Source organism: Tachysurus vachellii, chromosome 14 (assembly GCF_030014155.1).
Source record: "Tachysurus vachellii isolate PV-2020 chromosome 14, HZAU_Pvac_v1, whole genome shotgun sequence".
Taxonomy (NCBI): Eukaryota; Metazoa; Chordata; class Actinopteri; order Siluriformes; family Bagridae; genus Tachysurus; species Tachysurus vachellii.
Genome location: NC_083473.1, coordinates 15,984,416 through 16,005,489, shown reverse-complemented (window position 1 = coordinate 16,005,489; position 21,074 = coordinate 15,984,416). Strand labels below are relative to the sequence as shown.

The window sequence follows — 21,074 nt, the reverse complement described above, 5'->3', positions numbered from 1 at the left end:
GTAAAAGTGAAAGTTGACAAATTTAAATAGCGAAGTAAAGTAAAGATACGTGAAATTCCTACTTAAGTACAGTAACGAAGTATTTGTACTCCGTTACATTACAACACTGGAAATCACCATGATACTTTCTGTCAATAGCAACTACTTCTCTATGAACTGGGTAATGTATGATCATTAAATATAATGCCATATCATTATAGATCAACGTGTTATAGTATAATTAACTCCACAACAGTACCAACCTTTATTTCATCCATTTTACCTTTTAGTGGTAAAAGAATTGGAACTGCTTCAGATTCTGCAAAAAGAAGTTAACTTTATTCATATTTAGATTCCAAGATCCAATTAGATGAATCTTTTGTGCTGTGGAATCTGGAGCAGCATTGCTCAATGACCCATAAATAAAATCTCATTTAATTATCCTTGCCAATGAACCTCAAAATGTGTGCAGATTTACCCATGTGTGAAATGAATTTCCCTAATGTTTGTCTATCTACAAAACCCTGAAGTCCCTCAAATAGCGATTAAATTTGCTGTAATTTGAAATGAGTACATTACTGATAATTCAATATCTTAAATTGGACATTTTACCATTTATGTAAATGTTAAAACATTTGTTGGAGACTGACTTGAGTGTCATTAACATTGATGCTAACAGCAATGAGATACTTAATGGCCCAAATGAAGCTATTTTCTATCATAGCCGCCTGGATTAGCAATCTTACTTCACACTTCATTAGCTATCAGTGGAGGCCCATCCACAGCCTAGACAAGTAAAACTCGAGCAGACATTCATAAGTTCATTCCTGTAATGAGTCTGTCTGTGTTTCTGCCCTGTTTCTGTCTGCTGTCTTTCCCTGTTGCTAATTGTTTGCTCCGCCCACTCATTGGTTACCACGGACATTAATTGAACTCCATCTCTCCTTCAGGTGTGTTGTCTGTCTCTGATTGTCTCTGCTTTGTCCTTGGTTCCTGTCAGTTATATATACTCTGTTTGCTCCAGCAGGTTCAGGTGATTCATTTGGTCCAGCAGGTTCAGGTGCCTCAGCAGGTTCAGGTGCCTCAGCAGGTTCAGGTGCCTCAGCAGGTTCAGGTGCCTCAGCAGGTTCAGGTGCCTCAGCAGGTTCAGGTGCCTCAGCAGGTTCAGGTGCCTCAGCAGGTTCAGGTGCCTCAGCAGGTTCAGGTGATTCATTTGGTCCAGCAGGTTCAGGTGCCTCAGCAGGTTCAGGTGCCTCAGCAGGTTCAGGTGCCTCAGCAGGTTCAGGTGATTCATTTGGTCCAGCAGGTTCAGGTGCCTCAGCAGGTTCAGGTGATTCATTTGGTCCAGCAGGTTCAGGTGCCTCAGCAGGTTCGGTCAGGGGGTCTGGTTGAATCAGATGATTCAGGTGGCTCGGGAGAGGCAGATGGTTCAGAGTCGTGGATTTGGGAACTGCCCAGTGAAACAGAAGTGCAGAAAGCATACCGCGGTGCCATAGCAAATACAGGAGGCATGAGACTGAGAGAACATACCTCTGTGGCCGTGGGGATCATTGAACTTGACAAAACTAGATTTCGACTCTTAGACACGCCTGCAAACAAAAGGGAAGTGAGCAAACAGAGTATATATAACTGACAGGAACCAATGACAAAGCAGAGACAATCAGAGACAAAGACAACACACCTGAAGGAGAGATGGAGTTCAATTAATGTCCGTGGTAACCAATGAGTGAGCGGAGCAAACAATTAGCAACAGGGAAAGACAGCAGACAGAAACAGGGCAGAAACACAGACAGACTCATTACAATTCCTTTGAAAGATTTCTGTGGCTTTGGTGTCATTGACAGGCATCTCCAGTGGATTCACAACTGGGCTTCTAAGGATCCATCCAGGCCAAAGAGGTCTTTGAGGGAGCTGGACAAACTTTCCTGGAAAGGTTTTTTTTTTTTGACAAAATGTCCAGGCCATCATGTCTGGGCCTTTTATCTGTTTCATGACATCTACAGCTATTTGGACAAGCAGCACCCATTACGCCACACAGGGAATGCCCCAATGTGGAACACTGTATACCGTGACTATATCATGTGGCTTTAAATGGAAACCACCGCACTGTGTCCAACACAAAACTGCTAAGTCTGTACAACGTTGTGTAAAAGAGGGTATCCAGATTGCATCATTCACCCGGTGTGACTTCATCCTGCCTGCATTGGTGTACTTCAGGCCCTTGTTTATGTGTAAACCTTTATAGTTCTGTCTCAGGTGAGGAAGTAATGCAATGTGCAAAAAAAAAACAAAAAACAATCTGATAAGGCCATACTATTTTCACACACATTTAAGTATTCAAACATATGATGATTTAAAAAAAAACACTGCTTCAATTGCACATTTTTTATTTAAAATATTATCATGGGTAAAAGAAATCTCTAACATTCATTACCATGCACAGCACATGGAAACTGCTAGAATGACTGATTGTTTTAATCTTTGGTCTGGTGCTTGATTGACAAAACCTCTTTAAAACAGTTCACTCCCACACATCTTGAACGCTTTAGATATGGTAAAACACAAATCTGTCACATAATTAGGAACGGAATGTTCCAGATCAGGTGGGGTACTGGAACAAGAACATTTTTCCATTTACTTTCTTTGGAAACATCAAGGTGATACAAAACATTAGAGCTACAAATGAAGCAAAATAAGTAGTTAGACTTTAATCATGCAATGTTGTTTTTATATTTTTATACTTTCTGTAATATTTTTTCATGAACAAATATTTTGTAATATTTGTAATTCTTGCAAATACTTTCTTAATGAAAACAAGATGTTAGCCTCAGTGGACATCTTCCTAGTTTAAGAAAACGAAGTAAGTTTGCACTGAAAAAGTAAAAAGGCAAAGTGCTATTTAAAATACCAAAGGAAATTACATATAGGACATTAGATACATAGCTTTCATAGATACATAACTCATAGCTTTAAGATGAGTGACACATGTAATGGCTCATCTTCAGTTCTGCAATTCCGCAAGTTACAATTCCCAACAATAGTATCATCAATGTAGTCACTGTAATAATAAAACTGTTGTCATGGATCTGTGGTGAATGATGTAAAGATTATTTAGCTGTTGGTGATTTACCGCTTCTGTGACAATAATGTACAATAATTACTGGAATATGTGAATCATTATGTGACATATATATATATATATATATATATATATATATATATATATATATATATATATATATATATATATATACTTAGTTTACTTAGAAAATGCATTAATTTTATGGTAAATACTCAATGTAGGAGAAATAGCAATGTTTTATACTAGGTGTAGGGTCAATGGCAATGTGTTCTTCCAAGATTCTGTATTACATTCATCACCCTTTAAACCAAGGCCTGGGCAGAATTTTCTGCTCACAAAGAACAGACAAATGAAGAAACAACTTGAACCTGCACGAAGAGGTTTGTCACGCATAAGGTGTACACATCTTGCAGCTGTTGGACTGGAGCAGTACATTTCTAGAACCAGAAATGGGATCTGGAGAGCAAAGGAATCCTAGAGTTTATTGGGGGGGGTTGTACTTATCCAACACAAGCAAAAGCAGACTCATTGCCAGGAAATGGAAGTAAGAAACCACTTTAAACTGGAACAGATTGGTGATCATTCTGTCTCTTACATTAAATATATTCAAAAGGTTATACACCTGTGTCTTGAGGATAGTTGAACTGTCTGTATATGTGTGCTTGTTTGTGTATTATGTAATTTTAGGCTAATGGCTCAAAATAATTTTGGTAATCGTCAATGTTACATGTATTAAAACAGTGCTCAACCTTAGAAGCATCAGTTTGTATATCCAACTCTAGCATCAACCGCTAAACTCCCCTTGACTTACTGTTAGTGTTTTCAGCAAATCCAGGATGGTAATAACTGTCATTTAAGATAACAGTAGTTCTGGAAAGTTTAAACATAAATCACAAGCCTTGAAATATAATGGTATGATGTATAAGAATAGAATAACATTCATCAAATCACATCGGAACTATGTCAACTAGATACAAAAATGAATGCTTTTGGAAATATGTCTTATGTGTTTTAGAAGCCATCATTCCATTTTGAGTGCATTTACTTCTGCAGGTTTAGGTAGCAATGTTGTAATTAGCACAGCGACTCTGATTTTAGAGTTTGTTTGAGTAAAGTGAGATGCACAGATCACAGCAGCGTCTCCTCTGACCTTTTTCTTTTTAGCTATCATTTTACTTTCACTCAACTGCTAACCACAAATGGTATGTTTTCGAGGCAAAGTAAGCACACAATTAACCTCTTTTCTTCTAATACAGGTTTTGGATAAAAGAGAGAAGTATCTGCTGAAACATTATTTTGTTCCACTTATCCATTCGTTCATCATCGGTGTGGAGAGTTCTGGAGCCTATCCTGGAAATATTGAGCATGAAATGAGAATACACAATAAACACCAATCCATTGCAGAGCAAACACACTCATACACACACACACACACAAACACATGTGGCATAGCCCATCTAAATACCAGCATGATTTTGGGACGTGTGAGGACACCGGAGAACCCATAAGAGACCAAAGCAAACAGAAGGAGAACATGCAAAACACTTGACACACATTAACTTGAACTCAACTGGGATCAGCAAAGCCACCCATCCATTATTTTTTAATTTTTTATTACACAGTTAATTAAATATAGAATATTGTACCACACAAAATGAAGTCATACTGACAGATCTCTGAGTTTATTTGTAGTTTAGTGTTTAGCATGATTTAGATCAGGTGACTTCAAGCTTATCTACAGGTTTTCATTTCACAACCGACAGCCGATCCCACTGGTTTAATGTATTCAGTCTTCAAATGTTTTTTAGGAGTGGATTATACTGGGCTGGAATGAAACCCTGCAGAAGATCAGATTCCTGATTGAAACAGTAAACATATACTACGTACAAGTTCTTCTCTCAGGCAAAGCAGTAACATGTTTAACATTAGTGACTAACAGAAAATGCAGACATTTAACATCACATCTGTGAAAATGCTAGCTGCTAATACACATACTTCTGGAAGACATAAATCTGGAAGTGACTATAAGATGAAAAGCTCTGTCCAATGATGACCGACAGTTACAACAACCCAACTAACCTGGAAATGAATTGAAATAATCAAACCCTGATTATATAAAACAATTTAGTGAGCGAACAATAATACTACATTTAGTGGGTGAATTACTGTAATATCTGTTTCATAATACTTTACCTTTTTTGCAGCGGTGATGCCTGGGCATATAAAAGCACATGGGTATAATATAAATGCCTTAAAATGTGCTTGCAATACATGCAATTACTGTCAAATACAAAGTGCATAGGAAATGAATAATCATGTACAATTGTGCATATACTGTAAATAGAAAATCTATTATTCTCTGTAACAGTATTAGCAGAAGCTGAGCATGTAGCTAGGAAAATGGACTAAGTGATATGTTGGGGCACATTTGGAATCATAAGCCTCCTGCTGCTCATATAAGGCAAAATGACGACTTTGTGGTTGAACACACACATGGGTCACAGGATGAGATATTTTTTCCTTTATTTTAAGGAGTTTAACTTTCTGAAAATAATGTTACTACCCTATTGAAAGAGATAAAAAAAATCAGTATCCAAAACATCCTGTATGATTACATGGGAAATTAAAAATGGTTTTAAATAATCTAAGCATGAATAAAAGGCATGATAATTTGGTCATGACTTCAAGGCACGTCTGCTGAGATGACGATTTAGTTATATGCTGAACTTGATTTACAGTTATACCATTTCCAAACACAGTGAACTGAGAACAAGAGTAATAATTTCTGTATGTTTATAACACGTAAACTTGCCCCCAACCCAAAAAAACAAAACAAAAAAAAAAACACACATTAGCTTTGGAGTATGGTTTAGATCATGTGGGAGCATTTTTGGCATTTGGAGTGGGGAAAATGTAATTCATTCTTGGTTTGTGATGTGAATAAATGCCCCATCTGAACAAGCAAACCAAACACTACATGATGCTGCAAACTTAAAGAGAGTCGTAACTCGATGCCAGGGCACATGGCCCAGAGTGTGGTTTAATGAAACAGACCTCCCAGCTTGTATGAAGAAATGTGGTCAGAGGCAAAAGGACATAGGATGCACAACATCCACAACACCACCTACCAAGAGTAATATTATGGAAAGCTGGCAGAGCTGATTATTATGGGAACAACTTGCAAGAACTTTGATTTTGCCATCCAGTGCAGAAAGATGGATGAGGTAGTCATGTTCAAACTTTACTATATACAATATTGTTTCTCACAGCACACACACACACACACACACACACACACACACACACACACACACACACACACAAACACACACGCTTGCGCAGCCCCTTGCAACCGGTAGCATTACGTTTTAAAAAGGACAGGGTGTGTCACCTGCACTTGTTGCTAATTGCTGTTTATAGTTGACTTCAGCAAACAGGAGGCCTGTAATTTACTGACTGCCTGAAGAAAATAGGCATCGGACAAAAAAGTGACAAAACACTTACACAGTTCGTTTGACGGAACACATTTCCACAGCTCTCTCCAACCTATCATTTTTTTCTGGGTTAACACCCCCCCCCCACCCCCCAACTCATCAAACAAAACAAAAAAAGAAGAATTTTCCATCAATTCAATCTTTGTTTACACTGTTTTGTTCAAAATAAGCAGACAGTAACGTTTTTCCCATGTAACTAACCATATGGCCATCTTAGACATCTGCAGCCACTAGCTCCCAGTAACTGGCACGAATCAGAAAAAGAGACAAAGCAAGTCTAGGAATGGGACTTACTTAATGGTTTATGGCCGCAGTTATGAACGTCCCGAACCACATTTGGTCTATCCTGAAGTTGAATTCTGAGGTTTAGACTCTTGGTTGCTCTACTTCAACCAAGCCTCACTGGCACATCAAAGCATCTACACATCTCTGTCCTTCCTCCCACATATTCACAAAAAGCCATTTGTTTTTAATTCTCCTGCGTCTGTTATGTCTGTGCACTATAGAACTATATATATATATATATATATATATATATATATATATATATATATATATATATATATATATATTATGTGTTATAGAAAAAAGCTACTTTGATAGGTTTTAGTTCATAGTTTATACTTTGAACCCAAACTGAAAGACAAACCCTGTGCTATAGGATTGTATTTAAGGTTTTGCAAACCAAAAAAAGGTGGACAATTTTTAGAAGTATAAGATACATCAAATAAATAAAAGTTTTCTACAGTACCAATGTTCTTAAAAACTTTGGTTAGTCTTGGTTTGATTGAGTTATAATAGCAGAGCCTGCTGAACAATGCATCTTGTGACTCAATCCACACACAGAACTCTGAGAACTCTGATGTTTAAAGTTTTGAGGAAAAAAAAAAACATTTCAAATTTGCAGGAGTGGTTTTGCAGATGACTAGAACATCATAACAAGAAAGTAAGTGCTTAAAAGCAGAGTAGTCACATTATTTTCAAAATCTTTTCTAAGGCTTCAACTAAAATAAAGATTTTTTGAAGAAGGTAAACGTTTCCTTCCAAGAGTCCAAAAGAGATCATGTGAACAGAGGCTGCCAGTTACACCTCAGAAACACATTTGCTGTTTTTTTTCTCTTAGGGAACAAGAGGTAAGGGAATGATCCAGAGCTTTTTGCCAATATAACCATCCCACTCCTTCGGTTGTGGGAATGTGGTTTCTTCTAAAGCACGCTTACCCCCTCTCCTCCTCTCCCACTCCCAATGTCTCCACATTGGCTACACGCAGACTGGAAGGCGACTGCATGGAAGAGAATGGAAGCCTCCAGCACCCCATGGATTATGCTATGCATGACCCGGTGCTGGATCCAAATGGGACTATTGTGTCTGTTAATGAGTTCTAATGTCTTCTGTCACTTGTAGACATGACAAAACCGCATGATTTGCCAATAAGTGAAGGTCGGGTCAAGATGCTTAAATTTTTCCAAGTTCCAAAAGATCTGTTTACATCATTATAATGTAACATTAAAATGGATGATTTATTCATACACTGCTTATATTTAATGTAACATGGAATCCTGGAAAATATGTTTCAGCTTTGGTTTAAGTAGAATAGCAACACTTGCTATTATCCTGAACTGAGTAAGACATAAAAAAAAAAACAATAAAATTTACAGAAACAGCTTTGAAACATTGAAGAGTTTGATTAAAATAACTGTAGAAAATAAAGATATTTATACAGAATACACACACACACACACACACACACACACACACACACACACACACACACACACACACACACACACAGGAATATAGGCAAGCAGGGACATAACTTTATAGGATCACACCAACATATATCATATTATCTTCCCATGTCTGTCTTTATGCACAGTATAATAACAGCTTGGTCTAAAGATGTCTCAGAGAAGAGATAAGTGTGGACCCTCCCTATTACACATGGCACCATAGAAATCATTGCAAAATTCCATGCAGATACATACAACCTAAATATTATTTATTCAGGATTACATTATTAATCTTATATAAACACCCCTCTTTACCTCTAATAAATGTTAAGACTCAGCATATCTGCATGAAACTATAGCTCTGCACTGTAACACCTTTGGAAGTACTACTTTTTCTTGAACTTAATTACATCTACCAAAATACATTTCTGACTAATGTCTAGTCTGTTACAACAACAGACAATGACTAAGACAGCAAAACAAGACAATAACAGGCCAGAGGAAGAGTGATATAAAGAACTATAGAGTCTTGACATAGAGTTGTTCATGAAAAAAACTGGGCCAAGGACATGTCAGGAGTAAAAGTTTAAAGGTGAGGGACACATGCACACACACACACACACACACACACACACACACACACACACACACACACACACACACACACACACACACACACACACACACACACACACACACACCACTTTCCCATACTCATACACACATATTCTTACTTCTGTTCCTACTTCTTAATTCTGTTCAATGGAATATGGAGTCCTTGCTCTCTCCTCTCTCTCTCTCTCTCTCTCTCTCTCTCTCTCTCTCTCTCTCTCTCTCTCTGTCTCTCTCTCTCTCTCTCTCTCTCCTCCCTCTATGTTAATCACAGTGTTGTGGTTCCCTTCCCTTGAGGCTCAGTGGTTGTTTTCTCCTCCCTTTCAGGAAACTCTCCCTTTTTTCACTCTTCCATTCTCTGCCTCTGTATATAAAAGAGTGGTGTATGAATTGTGCTACAGAAACTATGTTCACATGCTGGGGATTCAGAAAGGGCCATGTAACGTGCACCCAGGGCAGTGGTGCTGAAACAGACTTGCAGAAACTTCGAGTGAGTACTCTTACACACACACGCACGCACACACACACACACAGTCTGTTTTTAGACTACTGTCTTACATTCAATACAACATAAAGTACATTTACACATTTAACTTATCCTATATCTTGAAACTTTATTAAAACTTCCCCAAAGCTAAATCTTAGTAAATTACTATTATGAGTATACAATAAACCAATAATATACTATTTAAAGTATTAAGCAAAGAATGCTATCTAGGAAATAATACAGAAAGTGTGTAAGAAATAAAGACAGCATTGCACCTGTACTGTTTAAAGGAGACTCTAGATTGCTGTCTGCGGTTGTTTAGAGGTCAAAATACATGTCATGGTCTCAGATTAGTTTAATGAATGTGATTAGGCTATACAGTGATTTAGATAATTTTATATCTAAGGTTACCTCCAAAAATCAACCACATACATAAATCAATAATCCGAGGCCAATATTTGAATTATATCAGCGGAAAGAATATAGTTACTTCCTGTTCATGAGAATTTACACTAACTGAAATTTGACTAAATTATCTAAGAGAGAATTTATTGAATGTAAAATAATGATGCTTATAATGCAACTTTGCTCATGTCTTTCCTACTAAGGCACTTTTTTAATTGAGGCTTATGTTTGTGTTACTGATTACCAGCTGCTCTCACTTGTAGAAACCATTTTATACCATGTTATATTTGTTTGCATTAAGCTTTATATTTCCAAGTTAAAATATGATGATCTGTAGTGTTTTCATCAGGTTGACTCTGTGCAGTCTGCGGTTTCTCTGAAAACGATGACTGAAAGTTTTCATAAAGCGCATTTACCAACAAACACTTATCATAATTACTACCAGAGACAGTTGAGGTTTTCACAAAACTCAGAGATAAATGCATCTTTCCAACACCAACAATGTTGCAATTCTGTATAGTTTGCTATTGTGCCTTAGACCTTTTGAATACCAAAATACAATCTTTATACACCATCTTATGCAACAACTTCTCTAGACAGTTATATATTAAAGGCTTATTCCTGATCGGCCAGGATGTGGTATAATTTTCCCCTCTCATGGTATGGGACTTATGCCATGTGAAGAAAGATCTATTGCCTTTAGCTAAACTTTTTCCAGCTCACTATAGAAACCACCCTAGTGATCAACAGGCTACCTTCATCTGTAGTATTTCATCCCTAACCTCACTTTTTAACTATTGATTTAGCAGATGACTGTCATTAATAATATCTAATGATATGTTATTATCACCATAGTTACTACACAATGACTCCACACATAGATAGATGTTGTAAATCCTGTGGTTTCGCTTCCATTTAAACAATGTTCAGGCTCAATTTCAACATACATGCTGACATTGTGCAAAACACCACATCAACTGCAACATTATCTGAAATAGCAAAATTTTAGCATAGACACTTTTATGAGCAGATTCATTACAGCAACTTTTTTCAAAAAATAAAAAATAAATAAATAAAAGAGAGACACCCCAGACACATAGTAATTCCGTATGAACATGGCCATGTGTTGGAAAAAAATTTGACGAGAAGCTCCAGTTTTCAGCAGGCTTCTGGCAAGGGCAGCTATGATTATGGGTATGTGGCTACCATGCTGGTGTGTATCTGTGGTTGGATGTGCTTATTACTTCGATGGTCAGCTGAGCATGCTTTGGTTGCAGACTGAAATCCTCAAGGTGTCCTCTAAATAACAGTTAAACCAGCAAGACGCCCAGAAAAACCACTCCATTGTTTAATTTTTTTTTGCTTTCTGCTCATGAAAACTAAAACTGGTCTGAGGGTATCATTGTGATTAAATTACTCATAGATTCCTGTATTTCATCTTTCAATATTGCTTTAAATTTTAGATACATTTTAATTCTTTGAATTATGTTCAGATTTAATAATTGACCCATCCCTATTACCTGATATTCGTATCATTAAACTTAGTACAAACGGTTGTGAGTGAGCTTAACAGCTGTAAAGACCAAATGGTCCATTCTACCGATTCTACCAAATTGTACCTGGACAAAAAGACATGCTCGGTTTTAATTTTGGGTCAGGAAAATCTCTCCTTGTGCTAAAATAAGTGCTGCTGTTGGGGCATTTCCATCCCATTCACCTCTAATCCTATCCCTGTCCTGCTCATAGGATGACTGACAGTTACCTTTGGTGAATCAGAAAGCAGGATGCCTGGTGTGCCCTGCGGGGCCTCGTATCAAGCCCTGCCTGTTGCTTGTGCCCTTGTCCTCTCCTGGTTATTACTCTTGGTGCATGCTGAGTTCAGCCAGAAACCAGCCAAACTGCCTCTGGTGGGCCGCAAGCCATTCCTGGCTGCATGGAATGCACCACTCGATTTGTGTGCTGTCAAATACAACATGAACATCAGTCTGGAGCTTTTTCATATTAGCGGCAGTCCACGAGCTGTCCATACAGGCCAGGATGTCACTATCTTCTATCCAAACCGCCTGGGTTACTATCCATTCTATACAGAGCAAGGTGAGGCTGTGAATGGAGGCCTTCCACAGAACTGCAGTCTGGAAGCTCACCTCAGAAAAGCTAGCAAAGATATTGCACATTTCATTCCCTCTGAAGATTTTCAAGGCCTAGCTGTCATAGACTGGGAGTACTGGAGGCCACAGTGGAACCGCAACTGGCAGAAGAAGGACATCTATCGTCAACGCTCACGTGAACTTGTCTCCCGAGCCTATATAAATGTGACAGAAGATCAGATAGAGGAACTGGCACGTCTACGCTTTGAAAAGAGTGCCATGGCATTTATGCAGGGCACACTGGAACTTGGCACACGAGCTCGACCAAAAGGTCTGTGGGGCTTCTACCTATATCCAGACTGCCATAACTACAATGTGCACATGCACAATTACAGTGGCTATTGCCCCATGATGGAGCGTGATCGCAATGATGAACTGCTCTGGTTGTGGAACAGCAGTACTGCACTCTTTCCTGCAATGGCTATTCGTAAAGGCCACATGGACAGCAATCGCAACCTGCACTTCTGCCAGAACAGGGTGCTGGAGTCGCTAAGGCTCGCTTCCATGACCTCACTGACCTACGAGCTGCCCACTTTTGTGTACACACGGCTCGGATACAGAGACGAAGCCATGACGTTCCTGACACAGGTAAATACACATACCGTTTATAGCATGTAAAGGGGATCCCCACCCCTGGGGTATCCTGTGCCCTGCACATTTTATTAGTTTTCCTGCTTTAACACACCCTCTTTAGCTCAGGTAGGGCTGTGAATGAATTAGCTGATTAATTGGATCAGTAGGCAAATCATTAAAATGCTGGGGTACTCTGGGACAAAAAAGAAACATGTTAAATACATAATACAAGGTTCAATATAATATTTTTAAACATTAATGCATTACACAGTTAATGAATCAGTGTCAGCATGAAAATAAACATGCCTACTATAAAGCTTACAAATAGCTAAGTATGCTATACTTGTTTCAGGTTGCTGTGTAGGGTATAGATTTGTGTTGCTCTCCCTGGTTTAGTGTGTACAGGGCAATCTTGGTGTTGACTGCATTGCCCTGTTCCATAAACTCAGTATAAACTCTCAATAGGGTTAATGATAAAAGTCATAACACATCACAGGGACTGCATCCATATTGCTTTCCAGGGATTACATGCTTATGTGGGATCTGAAACCAAGTGCACCCTCTTGTGGTGAGACATTTATCATTCCTTAGTTCACATAAGGATGTAAGTTATGCAATTAATACAAAATCCTTTGCATCATAAACACATCACAAACAAGCAATTAGAAATGATAAACAGGTAGGTGACAAAGTTAAAAATGGTAGCTCTGATGTGCTGTGGGAGGTTGTTTCCTAGCAAGATATCAGCATAATTATCTTCCTAGAGGGAAGACTGCAAAATCTGAATTTAAGAGCAAAGTGGTGCATGTGTACTTTATCATACAACAAACCCTTTGTAACCGCATTTTGTTGTGTTTCACAGAAGGATTTAATACATACAATAGGAGAAAGCGCCGCTTTGGGTGCTGCAGGCTTTGTGATCTGGGGCGACCTTAACCTCACATCTTCTAGAGTAAGTGACTTTAATGGGTTTTAAAAAAATTTTATGCATTACAAAATCACTAAAAATCATTTTTTTTTAAATGTCAAAGCATAATTACAGTTAATTATGTGATTAATTTAAAAAAATAAAGAAAAATACGTTTGGACACTCTTCCAGTTGTAAATTCAAAACTTGATAGGTCTTAATTGACTCATGTTGACTCTTTAGGCAGACCAAGAAATTTCATTAGGAATAAAAATTCCAGAGCATAATAAATTCTCTTATTCTACAAACCTTGTGCCAACACTGAAATCCACGGTCCCCTTTAAGCAGTTTAGTGAGGATCTAAATTGAAGCTCATTGCAGCTTACAAAGTAGGGAAATGTTATAAAATTTCAAATCAATCCAGCTCACAATTTCCACTGTTAATATCCAGTTAAATATCATTAAGAAAAAGCAGTTACAGGGAACTGTGGAAGTCAACTTCCAATATGAAAGACCAGGAAAACTCTCAGATAGGCAAATCAAGGCCAATATATGACACTAAGGACCAGAAGGACGATTTAGCTGACATAAGTCACAAAATCAATATCTGAAGTATGCTAAACAATAGTCTAGATACATAAAGATACCTTTTGGGCCAAAAACAAGGAGCAGCATTTGATAAAAAGAACACCATACCTACCTTAATTAAGCATTGGTTGAGTCTAATACGCTTTGCCAGGCTAAAAATTACAAGGGTAAAAAGAAGGAGGTATACCTATATATTAGCAAATTTTTGGAGTGTATATGTATTCTTAGCAAATGTGATGTAGTCAGTCAGGAAACCGAATCAGTATTTATTAACTGGTACCTACCATGTCATTGCAGCAAAACTGCTCCAGGGTAAGAACATTTTTGAACTACAGACTGGGCCAGTACATCACCAACGTGACCCGAGCAGCTGAAGTATGCAGTGAATATCTGTGCCAGTCCAACGGTCGTTGCGTACGGAAAGACCCACGGGCGCCGCATTTTTTGCACCTGAGCCGCACCAGCTACCACATCCACTCCAACCGCAATGGCTCATTTACCATCACTGGCTGGCACTCCCAGCATGAACTCCAACAACTGTCTGAAAGGTTCTACTGCCACTGTTATGAAGGTTATGAGGGCGAGCACTGTGGCAGTATAGAGCCGACGCACACGGCAGATGTTGAGGATCGAGGAGCAGAGAGCTCTGCTGAGTCTGTGGGAAATGCCCTTGTCCTGGTGGTGCTGCTCATTCTGTTTACCTTTGGCTGTATTTGAAGCATAGTGGTACAGCTATCCAATGGCACATGTAGTGACCAATGTTTGTATGCAGATGCATATTTTATATATATAGGCTGATATCACTTGAAGCAACAGGAAAATACTCACCCAGCGTTTTTATCTGATATCATTAACCTTTTTAAATACTTGTTAAAAAGTTAGCCTTATTTGCACAAACTTTACTACAGTAACCATACAATATTACTGTAAACAAATGATTTATCTGCGAATGTTTTCTTTTGATGGAGATTCTCTATCTATATGTCTCTTAATAATACACATATGATTAATAAGGTTGGATTCCAGACGCCATTTGCTGTCAATCCCAGAGAGTACCGATAACCCAAATGCATGACCCATTTATTTTTCTCTTTTGTCTGAGTAGACATAAATGTAGCAAGCGATTTATGCAGAGTCCAATAATCCAACCATAACTACAGCTTCTCAATTTAAACTTGAGTATCTACATTACTGCATGGTGAAAAGAGGAACAACATATTTTAAATGTTATCCTAATATCTTAAAGCAAACTATCACCTCATTTACCTGATACATATATTTACCTATATACATACATACATACATACACTTTTTAATAATTAATTAATTTAAGCTAATTAATTCTCAGTTCACGTTTTCTTCAACCCATATCACTTGAAAATCCTACCACAAGCCTTGATAGAAGACAAGCTGAATGTTGAATGACTAAATGTAAATATAATTCAGTAGACCTTTTGCAAAATATTTAAAAAAAAGCCTGAAAAGAGTAAAACTGGATCATTTTAAGCTTTATCATTGTTTTCTTTAAACACAGTACTTTAAATATTTCTATTTGAATAAATGTTTTTAAATTTATAAAGACAAAATGCATAATTACTACAAACAAAGCACAGATATTACTACCTTACTTTTTCCAGTATTAACATCATAACCTATAAATAACATTACATTTTACCATCAATGTTTTATTGCTGAAGCTTTTATCATTTTCATTTGAAACTGCAAAGCAATGTTATCAGAAACAGAGGAATGAATGCATATACCTCATTTTGAGTCGTTTTTTCTCAACTTTTTTGAATGTACATTCTACAATACCACACAACTCAATATATAGAACATACTAAGAACACTTGGTTAACTTGACTGTTATATTCCTACTTCATAAAGACATGAACGTCATTCAAACAAAGATTGTTAGTATTGTCTCATTTCGCATTACTTTTTTTAAATTGCATTTTTACAAACTATTGCCAAATTTTGTACCTCATCTGTTTAAAGTTTGTATGAATTACTTTGTACTGGCAATAATGTTGATTATGTGAAAGAATATATTGCCTGACTTGCCTTACCTTGAATGCACTATAAATAAATGTATTTTGTCTATTATTTTTTGTATTCTTTAATGAATGGGAAAAATTCAATGTACTTTTACACAAAATTCTGAAAATGCACTTAACAGATTTATATATGAGTGAAGTGCATTCGTACCTAAAAATTAATACTTGGCTTTTATACAGTAAAATGTTTCTGCTGTCACAAACATTTTCCACTATTTAATTATACGGTTTATATTGTGGTCTTTGTCAAATACCTCTTCAGTGTCTGCAATAAACCTTTTTTTGTTGGTCATATTTTAAAAAGAGCCTTGCCATGCATTTCCTTCTCTTGCTGGTGCTCTGCACATTAAATGCCTTCTAAAATCAAGTAAATAATTACAAACTTATATAACCTACTCACACATACTAAATGAAGGTCACATGCAAACTGAAGGCTGACAGCCAAACAATATCAAATATATACTGTAAGAGGGAAGTAGATACAAAACAACAATCAGGAAAAACACACGTCAAAATGGAGATAATGATAGTCCAATTGTCCAAACCAACTAACTTCTAGCACTAATGGGATCTTGGACTGTTTTACAATATGAAATATATAGCAAACTGAATTAAAGTAAGTGGGGCACGGTGGCTTAGTGGTTAGCAAGTTTGCCTCACACCTCCAGGGTCGGGGTTCGATTCCCGCCTCAACCTTGTGTGTGTGGAGTTTGCATGTTCTCCCCGTGCCTCTGGGGTTTCCTCCGGGTACTCCGCTTTCCTCCCCCGGTCCAAAGACATGCATGGTAGGTTGATTGGCATCTCTGGAAAATTGTTCATAGTGTGTGAGTGTGTTAGTGAATGAGAGTGTGTGTGCCCTGCGATGGGTTGGCACTCCGTCCAGGGTGTATCCTGCCTTGATGCCTGATGACGCCGGAGATAGGCACAGGCTCCCCGTGTCCCGAGGTAGTTCGGATAACCGGTAGAAAATGGATGAATCAATCAAAGTAAATGTGCCAAGAAAATACAATCAAGAATTGTAATGTATTTTAGATACATCTTAATATTTTTTAAGTAAAAACGATACCCAGTTACCATTTGTTAAGATATTAAAGGTGCAAAAATTAAAACACTATCAGTATAAGTTAAATTGTTAAAGTACAAGTTACATCTCCCTTTCCAAATATACAGAAACACGCTGTAGGTTCACAAAGTAGTTGACTGATGTGTTGTAGTTTAAAAGTCTTGATAATATGTCTGATGTACTGTACTTGTTTGTTTCTTTTAGGTAGAAATTACAGGCAGCACCACACCGATTACACAGAGCAACTACATGCAGCACCTACCTTCCCTCATCCTTTTGACCCTGGCTGGGTTGTGTGTTTCAGCAGCTCTCCCACCAACAGCTGCTCCAATTTTCACTAAGCCGTTCGTGGTCATATGGAACGCTCCCATCTACAGATGCAACGAACTACAGGTCCCCCTGGACTTGGGCGTGTTTCAGGCTGTCACTACACCAGCCAAAGTCCCGAATCAAACGTCGACTCTTTTCTACAAAAATCGATTAGGGAGATTTCCTTATACAGATCTTAAAACTCTGACACAGTACAATGGTGGCATACCCCAGAAAGGAGACCTAAACGCCAGTCTGCAGAAAGCCAAAAAAGAGTTCAATCAGTATGTTCCATCATCTGTACCTGGTCTGGCTGTGCTTGACTGGGAGGAGTGGTTTCCTTTGTTTGACAGAAATTCAGATTTAAGAGAGATCTATAAATCGCTGTCCATAAACTACACCCTTCAGCAGAATCCATCCCTTACAAGCAAACAAGTTAAACTGAACGCCAAGGAACAATTTGATAAAGCTGCCAGAGGTTTCATGGAAGAAACATTAAAGTTAGGAATCTCACAAAGACCAAATTTCCTCTGGGGCTATTATTTGTATCCTGACTGCTACAACTATGATTATGAGAAACCAAACTATACAGGGAGATGCTCTCAGACAACAACACAGCTGAATACTGAACTTCACTGGCTGTGGAAGGCAAGCACTGCCTTCTTTCCATCAGCATACCTGCCTGCTCCTATAAGTACAACCCAGAAAGCAGTGCTATTCATCCGAAATCAGGTTCTAGAGGCTATGAGAGTGGCAGATTTGCCTCAGCAGCCCTACACTACTCCTATTTATTTGTACCTGCGACCTCTTTTGCAAGGGCAGAAGGAGCAATACATGAAAGAGGCAAGAATTTTTCTACATTTCAATTTCTGTCAATTTCTTTTAATAGTACAGCAATGCAGCAATCTTAAAAATTACTGATGCAATATTGTAATGTTTGTGTCATTTTGGCTCTCCACAGGTTGATCTGATTTGGAGTATTGGTGAGAGTGCAGCTCTGGGGGCTGCTGGATGTGTGTTATGGGGATCTAGTTATGATTTTAATAACAAGGTAGTATTTCTTACGTAATCTTCATTTATTGTAACTCAGTGTATCTTAGTGTTCCATAAAAATTACAGGATGAAAACTGGAAGACCCCAAATTGTAAGGATGATATTAAGAAAAGGTATTTACACAATAATGCTATACAAACAGATATTGGTCCAAAAAAAAATTAGCTGTATGACACTTAACACTGCCATGTGCAACTTAAAATGTTCTGGCAGCTGCAGATTCCAGCACACCATTAAATGTATTTTATTGTACACGGTAATAAAAAAAACATTATTAATCAATTGAAAATGGACCTTTTTGGTTATTCTTTATTTAACTAATTTAATAAAGCATTTGTCCTAATGCAATCTGTTCTAATGCAATCAAAGTAGGGAAGGCAAAGGCCCCCCCAGGGGACCGTAAAGCAATGGCAGGGGGACTGTGATATTTATATGTTTATTACACTGGTGAAATTCACAACTAATGATTGAAGTTCATTTTAATTTTTTATCATTGAACTCTTATTGTCCAGTTTGACTGCTTAGTTGAACTGAATTGGTTAAATCCAAACAATCAAAAACAAGTAGTGTTAGAAATAATGGCAACTTGGACCTAAGATATTTTTATATTGTAAATTTCCCAATGTGGATGTGTTGGAATGCAGTTGAGATCTCAGTCTCAGACACAACTTTTCAGTGCAGAATACATACACTCTCTCTCTCTCTCTCTCTCTCTCTCTCTCTGCCCTTAACTCTTCTGGAAGAGTTGGACAAAAGCAATATTGGAAGAGCAATATTACTCACAGGTGTGTGAAGTTTACCTCTTGTTCTCCCAGACTCCACCGTCCATTCACAAACCGGCACTTGACCAAATATATACATTAAAAAAATGCTCATGAAATAAAGCTGTAGTGAGTTTGTCCACAGCCATGCAAAGGGGTCCCTGGCTGCAAAAAGTTGGACATCACCTGTTCTTATGTACCATAGTAATTTGCCAACTTATTACACATCTCTGCTATATCATTGTTAGCAGAAAGACTTGATTAATGACTTATTGACGTTTCACTAGAATCTGCTTCACTCTTATGGACTTGTAGCTATTCCTCCAACATTATAATTAACTAATTAATTAATGTATAACTTCTCTTTTCATTTAGGCATCATGTGAAGCCCTTTCTACATACATGTCTAACACACTAAATAAATACATCATCAACGTTACAACTGCGGCGGAACTGTGCAGTGACCTGCTGTGTCAAGGGAATGGGCGCTGTGTCCGTAAAAGCTATGACTCAGATGACTATCTTCACCTCAACATAAACAGCTTTAATATACAGAAGATTGATGGGATGTATAAAGTCTTTGGGAAAGTTTCTAACACTGACCTCACTGCCTGGGCTGACAAGTTTACCTGTCAGTGCTACGAGGACAAGAAATGCAGAGCTCAAATTCCCTCTGGATTTGAGAATAGGGAGAGAAGTGTCACTGGCCTCCTGACAGTACTGCTCGCTGCATATCTACTAGGTGAACTGTCATAGTATTTGAGAAAGTCACCCATTTTATGTTGAATGAATTAAGGAAATAAATGTTCCTGAAAATTCAATTCAGCATCTTGAGAAAAATTCATTCCTCCTGTCCAAAATACTGCAATTATAAATGACTGCATTCCACTGATTTCCTATGATGTTTCACCTTTATAAGATTTCATATTCCTTTATTACAATAAATAAAGAAATTAATTAATTAATCAAGTAACAAATTAACAAATTAATTAATTAATTGAAATATAATAATAATAATAACAACAACAACAACAACAACAACAACAACAACAATAATAATAATAATAATTTACTGTAGAATATAGAGTGCTTTGATGTAGCCATTCCAGGACTCTATTAGCATGTAGTACATCCAGTTACAATTGCAAAGCAGCTATCTTAACACTAGAGTGTGTTGTGAGGCTCTAGATGGCAAGGTAATGCCATTTTCAATTCAAGAAGGATATGGACAGCTGTGTGATACATTAAAAAGACTGCTTCACTCTTATTTTGGAGAAGCTCCTACAGTCATGTCGTCTAACCTTTACCTGAGTACATCGCAATTTCTATACCTTGACTCGTTTAGCATGCGTGAGCTAAAATCTCATAGGAAGAATTGCTATGAAGGGCTTAGATACAGAATAAAAGTTCCTATATAATGTTAAAATTGTTAACTTTTTTCACCTGTATATCGTGCCCTTTCTAAGAAAATATGTATATACTGTGTGGATCATTCTAGCTTCAAATAAAAAAAAAAAGACATGATTTATATTTAGATCTTTTTAATGTAAGTGAATTAATTTGCTTAATGTGTTATCATGTGATGCTCACCTTAGAACAGATTCAGATTCATAGTGTCAGAAAACAGAAGTGTCTTTATGGAGGAAAAACACAGACCCAAACGCAATGATAATAATAATAATAATAATAACCTTTATTTTCTATAGCACCTATATTTTCTCAAAGCGCTTTACAAAAGCAAAATAAAAACAACAAAAATACACACATAATATAAAGTTTAAAATTAAAGCAACAAAAATAGACTATAAAATAAGCACTATGTAGAAT

At 37.4% G+C, this 21,074-nt stretch overlaps 1 protein-coding gene across 2 annotated transcripts; it reads left to right on the top strand.

Moving 5' to 3' along the window:
* Positions 1-9,229: 9,229 nt before the first annotated feature.
* On the top strand, positions 9,230-20,068 carry LOC132857499 (hyaluronidase-4-like). 2 transcript variants are annotated; one of them, XM_060887474.1, is made up of 6 exons: positions 9,255-9,387; positions 11,536-12,524; positions 13,372-13,461; positions 17,329-18,276; positions 18,395-18,484; positions 19,623-20,068. In XM_060887474.1, exons 2-6 carry the CDS (start codon positions 11,574-11,576, stop codon positions 20,001-20,003), a joined length of 2,460 nt encoding a protein of 819 aa, XP_060743457.1. In that variant the 5' UTR covers positions 9,255-9,387; positions 11,536-11,573; the 3' UTR covers positions 20,004-20,068. The 2 variants fall into 2 exon arrangements, with proteins under 2 accessions (XP_060743456.1, XP_060743457.1); XM_060887473.1 differs by lacking the exons at positions 17,329-18,276; positions 18,395-18,484; positions 19,623-20,068 and adding an exon at positions 14,302-16,076 and having other exon boundaries at positions 9,230-9,387.
* The last annotated feature ends 1,006 nt before the right edge of the window (positions 20,069-21,074 follow it).

Excerpts from the sequence above, each read along its gene's own strand:
- LOC132857499 (XM_060887474.1), top strand. The coding sequence starts at position 11,574 with ATGCCTGGTGTGCCCTGCGGGGCCTCGTATCAAGCCCTGCCTGTTGCT. Across the intron at positions 12,525-13,371 it reads CCATGACGTTCCTGACACAG|AAGGATTTAATACATACAAT; the intron begins GTAAATACACAT and ends TGTGTTTCACAG. Across the intron at positions 18,485-19,622 it reads GTTATGATTTTAATAACAAG|GCATCATGTGAAGCCCTTTC; the intron begins GTAGTATTTCTT and ends CTTTTCATTTAG.